This window comes from Monopterus albus, unplaced genomic scaffold, assembly GCF_001952655.1.
Source record: "Monopterus albus unplaced genomic scaffold, M_albus_1.0 scaffold334.1, whole genome shotgun sequence".
Lineage (NCBI taxonomy): Eukaryota > Metazoa > Chordata > Actinopteri > Synbranchiformes > Synbranchidae > Monopterus > Monopterus albus.
Genome location: NW_018128214.1, coordinates 546818 through 554551, shown reverse-complemented (window position 1 = coordinate 554551; position 7734 = coordinate 546818). Strand labels below are relative to the sequence as shown.

The 7734-nt window shown below is 46.9% G+C and overlaps 1 protein-coding gene across 1 annotated transcript; it reads left to right on the top strand.

The window, feature by feature from the left end:
- Positions 1 to 6: 6 nt before the first annotated feature.
- sox11b (SRY-box transcription factor 11b) lies at positions 7 to 2396 on the top strand. The gene has a single exon (XM_020624682.1). It carries the CDS (start codon positions 172 to 174, stop codon positions 1381 to 1383), a length of 1212 nt encoding a protein of 403 aa, XP_020480338.1. The 5' UTR covers positions 7 to 171; the 3' UTR covers positions 1384 to 2396.
- The last annotated feature ends 5338 nt before the right edge of the window (positions 2397 to 7734 follow it).

The window sequence follows — 7734 nt, the reverse complement described above, 5'->3', positions numbered from 1 at the left end:
GCATGATCAGCCGGTTATTAAGCCGCCGGTTTAGAAGTTTACGCGGAGAGATGCTGCCGGACAGACTGGTCGTGGCTCAACGTGAGTGTAACGGAGCTGAATCGGTCGAATAAAGTAGTGGACGTTTCTGTTGCAGTCGGTCACGGACAGTTTGAGACGTTGGTTCGGACCATGGTTCAGCGTACGGAGCATGGCGGGAAGGCGATTAACACCGGATCACGCGAGGCAGCCGACACGGAGGACAGCAAGCTGCTTACGGCCTCGGCGTGCAGCTCCGTGCCGCTGAAGCCGGACTGGTGTAAAACGGCGTCGGGTCACATTAAACGGCCCATGAACGCCTTCATGGTGTGGTCCAAAATCGAGAGGAGGAAGATTATGGAGCAGTCACCGGACATGCACAACGCGGAGATCTCCAAGCGGCTCGGGAAGCGGTGGAAGATGTTAAAAGACACTGAAAAGATCCCGTTCATCCGGGAGGCGGAGCGGCTTCGGCTCAAGCACATGGCCGACTACCCGGACTACAAGTACCGGCCCAAGAAGAAACCCAAGACGGACGGATGTGCGTTTCCTACGGGGAAGCCAGCCGCTCAGTCCACGGAGAAAACCGGCGTCAGAGCCATCAACAAAAAAACCACGAAGAAGTTAAAACCCAGCAAGCCGGTGGTCGCTCCCGGCCGAGCCAACAGTCACCTCCCGCAGCACCAGCACCTGGACCCACGGTACCGGTACCTGTTGACTACCAGCGTTGAAACCAACAGTTTCATCAAACGGGAGTTTACCGACGATGAAGAGGAAGACGACGAAGACGATTCTGAGGACGAGCGGGAGTTTAAAGCGGTGGAGGAGGATGAGGACGATGATGATGATGATGAGGAGGAGGAGGAGGAGGCGGCGGCTCATCGCTACAGCCTCGCCATGGTTCCAACCAGCCTGAGTTCTCGTTCCACCGAACCGGAACGAACCAGCAGGTACGAGTCGTCCGGTCGGCTGCTTTACAGCCTCAAAAACACCACCCGGCAGGGCACCAGCAGCTCCCCCTACCCTGCCTCCGTCTCACCAGCACCCTCGTCCCGGTCCGGATCCATCTCCTCTTCGTCCTGCTGCGGGGAGGACCTGGACGATCTTCCCGCGGAGGGAAGCGACTTCACCCTCAGCCTCCTGGCCGGCTTCCATGCCTCCTCCGAGCCGTCCAGCTCATCTTCCAGCTCGGCCCCGGGGAACCTGAGCCTGTCCCTGGTGGATAAAGACCTGGACTCGTGCAGCAGCGAGGGCAGCCTCGGGTCTCACTTCGAGTTCCCGGATTATTGCACCCCAGAGCTCAGCGAGATGATCGCCGGGGACTGGCTGGAGGCCAACTTCACGGGCCTGGTGTTCACGTACTGATCCCACGGAGGGCGATACCACCCTCTCCTCTGCTCCGGAGCCGGTTCTGGGGTTCTGGCTGTGGAGGACCACAGCTAGTCCGGGACCGGGGTGATGTGGCTGTCTCTGCCAGGGCACAGTGTGCGTGGAGCGTGCGGCTCTGGGGGACGCGCACCGCGGTACTGATGCAAAAGGACCAATAATATGAAATCACCTCGACAGGGTTTTATGGATTTAGTTTTCAGTCGCTCGGGTCTGAACCAGGACCCGGACTATGCATTCCCGTCCAGACCCAGAAGTGACTTTTATTAACACTAATGTCAAGGATCAACTTTTAAATGGTTTGGTTTAGTTCCTTCCCAGCAGCAGGACTGGTGTGTGTGCGCCTCCAGCACCTCCGTCCTTTTTAGTTTGGGGCTCTGCGGCTCCTCCAGGTGTCCTGACATGTTTGTTTGAAACCCAGGCGACCACAGGTTTGGCAGGAACCGTTTTTAAACTTTCCGTAACCAAACATACCTCATCTTTTTAAACAATATCAAGAAGGAGAACTATTTTCAGGCTTATTTTTGTACAGTCCGAGGGAATGTCACAGGCTTTTCCAGGCATCTCTTCTACCACTTTTCATTCAGACTGTTACTTGTTACTGAGCATGTGAGGGTCACGCCCCTGCAGCCTGCCTTGCTTTAATGCCTTGCAGTAGTTTTAACCTGAGTGCAGACAGACGGTCACAGTTGGACTGTCTGGTAGAACCGGTACCAGATCCAAGATTGTACATGTTGTGTAAAATAGTTAAAGAGTAGGAGTCTATGTATATTGTGTGAATGAGCCCCTGGAAGCAGGAGAACTGGATTTTCTGTTACGTTTTTACATCATCAGTGGCACATTTTGTGTTTGCTCATTATTTTTGTGCAATATTAAAAAAAAAGACCATCCTGAGGGTTTTTGGTAGCAGAGGGGGAAACTGCATTAACCTGTTCTTCATGATGAAGTCTGTATGTGAACAAGTGAATAAATCAGCTGGAACTGAGACTGATCACCTGCTCTGACTGATTATTGATCTCTGATGCTGGTGATGGGAGAGTTTTCACCTTCTTATTGGCTCCTTAAAGGATGCAGCTGCTGACTTTGTATGTTTGTGCACAAACCCCATGCAGAGCCCAGCAGCACCGGTGAATGTGGTGTCGTCACCGTTAAGTGTGCGTGAGCCACACCGCCGTCCACTTCCAGCATGTTGTTCTGTGCAGATGCTGGCAGAGCAGCCATCAGTGTGTGACCTCTGACCTCTGACACGGCACAGAGTGACGTCCCATCTCAGCCTCTGGAGCAAAACACACAAACCACCAGCTGCATCCTGTAATGTGCTCGACTGCTGCTGTTACTAGTTTTAGCAAACCCCCTCGGTTTGACACTTTCAGACCATTTTAAAAGCAGGTTTTACAGTTTGAAACTCTTCTGACAAACCCAGGGTCCACTTAGTGGCTGTTCTGGAGCCTTCAGTCACATCATAGTCTTCATTAACAACATTTATTCAGTTGTCAGTAACTAAGTTTCTCTGTCTCTGAGCAGCTTCTCATCAGCATGAGATTCAAAGTGTATTCCAGGAATTATCAAGGCTTCCCAAGGTTGAAGTCAACAAACCTTTAAAATCATATCTTTTTATTCTATCTCACTCCAAATTCCTGGAGCATGTCCTACTTTAGCATGTTCCAGGAATCCTTGAGGAGGATCAAGGTGTACTTGGGGAATTGTAAATGTTTGGAGAGCGGGAGCCTTGTCGATCTTTACTTCAAAACAAGAGGTTAGGGGTCAGGGATGAAGTGTTTTCAACTGTGTGGACTTGATGTTTTAGCAGAAGATTTTCATGACCAAGGTCTTTAAATATTTTATATTTGATGACAAAACAGCATTAGCAAGGCTTTCATCAGGAGTGAACTTTGACCCTTAACTCTTCAGCCAACATGGACAAGAAGTTTCCAACATTCTCATCTGCACATCTTCAGGTACATCATCACCTCCACATCTGGCAACCTTCCAGGCATCTGGATGCCATTAATGTTCCTTTTCAAGGAAAGCTAGTCAGCAGAGCCTTGAAACCTGCTTGAGATGTGAATCCATGAGTGATCCTCATTTGTCAGTGTAACACTTGTGATCATTTAATCTGTCCATTTTTTTCATGTCAAAGTTGGTGAAGGAAAATCCAAGGTCTCCATCTGTCCTTGAAAGTCCTTGAATTCCAGCCAGACTGGGACCCAGATCTACTGTTGGGGCATCACAACTAAAGCAGCTTCGTCTTCTGTTTCTGTCAGTTTAACTGACGGCTTGAGACTCGATTACCAGAGCTCTGTTAAACTGGCATAAAGTTAAATCACTCACTATTATTGATCTACTATTGGTTTCAATAATCGATCTACGTTTCACAGGGATGATTGTTACTGTCGGGCTGAAAACCAAAACCCTGTCCCGGGTGCCCGATGGTACACGGCATCTGAGCTTCAACATCCTCCATATCCCGTCCCCACACAGGGTAAGTGTAGCCCCTGGCGCCGTGGGCCCGGCATGGACGTGCACTAAATGGGTTTAATTCTGACTGTGTTTTCAATTTAAGCAATGAAACAATAGTTGTTCTACAAAGGACACCAGTTGTCTGTTAAAACGGTCTTGTTTTTTCTTTTGAATATTTACTATTGCACAGCAATAAAACAATCATCTCTTATCTGATTGTTTGTTAGTAAAACAGTTGATGGCTGCACAGTCGCTGCTTCCTGCAGCTCAGTCTTTGTTGACTTTGTTTAGTGATCAACAACCAGCCTGGGACAACCAGACGTCTCGGGACAAACCAGATTAATGCGGATATTTGCAGTCTGACACCCAAACACTCTGTGTAATCACAGCTCCCAGTTAAACGTCTGATCAGGGTAAACTGGGATTAACTGGAACAGGTTTGACATGGTTCAGCGACACACTGCTGTGTTTCTGACTCACACTAGGGAGCTGAGTAAACACTCTGAGTGTGGAGGCTTAACATCGCAGAAAGGAACGGAAACAAACACAAGCCAATTTGTTTTTAAATCAGGTTTAGATGGAAACATTTAAACCAGATTCTCAGTAAACATCACAGTAAAGAATAAACTGAGGTGTGAAAAGATATGCTATCTGATTTGTTTTTTAAGCAGAGCATTTTGTGCAGTGTGGTGTGGTTTGTGTGCCCCGTTGGGCTCAACCCTGCAAAGAACAAAATGGACAAAGACTCAATGACAAAATACATGTTGAGAAGTTGGGCTGTATTTTTTTTACACATTTAAATTTCCCTCTTTGCATAGGAATTGGTTTCTAAAGCAGGTTTTGTTTCCTTGTGTCACCTCTGAGTGTCATGAACCACAGACAAAGAGGCTCCCTAAAACTCGCTGTGCACCTTTTGACCATATATGGTCTTTCTCATCACATGACTTTGCTCAGCGTCTCTTGCTCTGTCACACCTGAGCAAACTCCACCTGAGGAGGACACTCAGCTTCTCAGTCTGGTCCACATAACTCTGCAGGTTGATCACTTCTGCCTCCCCTCTTTGTTTGTTTACATTACCCAGAATGCAAAGCTGCAGCATGATTGAGTCTAAGGGGTCAGGGGATCAGGGGGTCACGGGCCTGACCAATGGGAGCTCAGACTGTGAGCTCAGGCTGTTTTCTCAACTGCTGCTGATTATCAGAGGCTGAATCTAGGGTCTGAGAATAAATGGCAGCGTCACACTGAGGAGGAAGAAGAGTTCCTCGTGTTTGAACTCGAGTCAGAATCAGTCATCAGGGTCAAAGTTGGTTTAATTTCAGGAGAGAACTGTAGATCTTTGATAAAACAGGGGTCACTATCCCCAGGTCTCTGCCCAGATGTCCTCTGGGGTCTAAGCCTGGACTGTGGCTGGGCCCCTCAGGGACAGGCAGAGCCTGGTGCTGAGGCCGCTCCAGTGTCTGGGCTGTGTGCCTGAAAGGTGAACCCTTGGCCCAGTCTGGTTTTCTTCTGTGTCTGGCTGCATTGATCCTGCCCTCAGGTATGACCAGTCTCCCTGCCCCTGCTGCTAAGAACTCCGCCCCACTGTGCTCCTGGGGACACTCAGAGCTTTAGACATGGTTTGATCCCCTGGTCCTGATCTGGTCCTCACCACAGTCTGACCACAGAACTCTACAGGGAGCTCCTGGACTTCATGTCCTGGTTTGTGTCCTAAACTGCAGTTTGAATACACAGGTGTGTGTCTTTCTACATTCTGTCCAGTCAGCCCAGTTTGCCACAGATGGACTCCAGTCAGGGCCTAGACTCATGTCAGACAAGTTTCAGCTGAGTCTGGAGCCACACGACTTTTGTAAATGTCCTAATTGTCTTGCACCATCACCGTGTACGCTAAACGGTAGCAGCTACATCAAAAAGATGTGTTTACTTCCTGTTTCAAAAACTAATGGAAGGCAAAGAAATGTCACAGAGGAATAAAACATTACCAGATTAACAAGCAAAGTGGACTTTACACGCCTCACCACACGCTTTATTGTTTTATTGACATGCTGACACTGGTAGTTGCTGCCTGTTTATATTGTTTTTGTGTGACCCCTGTGAAGACTAGTGACTGCTTCGCGGATGCTAGCGGGGATCTGAATAAAGAAGAGCTGAGTCTGTGACCACCATGTTTCCTAAATGTCACCCACACCTAGCGAGGTGTGTGCTGGTTCACACATGTAGGAGGCGCCGGGCGTGTCACTGTGAAGTACAGTGAAGAAAGACAATCAGCGTGCGTAAAAATGGGATCTGTACATTTTGTTATTCACGCTGCTCGCGCCTCGACTCCCACTCTAATACTGCTGCAGACTCTCTCACTAATGAAGGAACACACACATTTTAAAACACTTGACCTACATATTCAGAGCCTGTGTGCAGCCTGCACACTATAAAAAGAGTCCAGTGGATTTAACTTGATCCAGTTTCCCACTCACACTCAGCTCACTTTGTTTTATCATTATTTTCTTCAGACATCACATGATGTTTCTGTTTCATATAAAAATACTGGATTCAGCTGGAAATGCTGAGTCAAAGTGTCAGTGCTGGGAAGTAAACATATTTACTCAAGCACTGTACAAATTTGAGGTATGTGTATGTGCGTATTTCCGCTGTATGCCGCTCTATACTTCATGTCAGGGTCATTGCACTTTTTACATTTATTTGACAACTTTGGTTTCTCATTATTTCAAAGATGAAGAGTCCATTCAAGTCAAGTTGTGAATGAATTAATCATGAAGCACAGATACAGGTTAAACCAGCCAACTGTATTTAAATTGAAGTTAAATTAGCAGGGCAGCGGTGATTAGCTGATTCATTCATTAGTTGATCAACAGAAAATTAACAGCTTTTATGATAACCGAATGATCATTTGAATTAATCAGGCAAAAATGCCAAACACTGGATGGCTCCAGTGAAAATCAAAATGATAATTTGAATCTCTTTGGGTTAATTCACTGAGAAAATAACCAGCACATTCATCAGGAGGATTCATTTAGATCCAGCCCTGATGTTTTGCTCCTTCTCGACCAGCTACAACATTAAAATGTAATATAATAATAATAATAATAATAATAATAATAGAGCCACAAGTTCTCTATCAAAGCTAATTAAGCTAATGTTAAGCTAGTTACAAACAGCTAACCACTTTTAGCTAACCACGTGTTTAGCCTAGCTTAGCACAAAGACTGGAAGCAGGGGGAAACTGTTAGCTTGATAAAAACATGAAACGTATCCCCTCACCAAGTCTTATTTTCCTGTTCTTCTTGTCCGTTGCACAGGTGTAGAAATTTAAATGTAAAAATCAGATGCTGTAGCATGTTAGCTACGTGTATCAGACCAACATGGAGCTGATGGAGAAAATGACTCTTCTACAATCATATTTAGCTTGTTATAGGAACACAAAACCTAGCAACAGAATAAAATCCTGTTCCAGTGGAGCTATTTGTGCAGCTGACATGAACATATCAGGTTTCTGTCTTCTCCTTCAGCTCAGAGTTTCACTGTGATGAGTTTTAGGATTAAAGGTCACTCAGGGTTTCTCTAAAACCTCAGAATATGATGAGCAGCAGCGGAGGTGGTGACTGACAGGTCAATATGAGCAGGTTGTTGTGATTGTCTCGTCTCTGGATCAGTTTAAAAGCTCCTCGTCTTCTTTAAGGTCTCGATGACAGAAAAGCTCATTTTACTGTCGGCAGGAGACAAAGAGTCTGTTTCACTACAGTGAAATCATAGGTCAGAGACTTGGGCAGACTCCATCAGTGTGGGCCTCACTAGGCTCCGTGCATTTTAGTTTAGGTTCGGTCCAACTGCACCTGCCTACTGGCCAGAAGGTGCAAA

What these genes read in the sequence shown, in the direction of transcription:
- sox11b (XM_020624682.1), top strand. Translation starts at nt 172, where the DNA reads ATGGTTCAGCGTACGGAGCATGGCGGGAAGGCGATTAACACCGGATCA.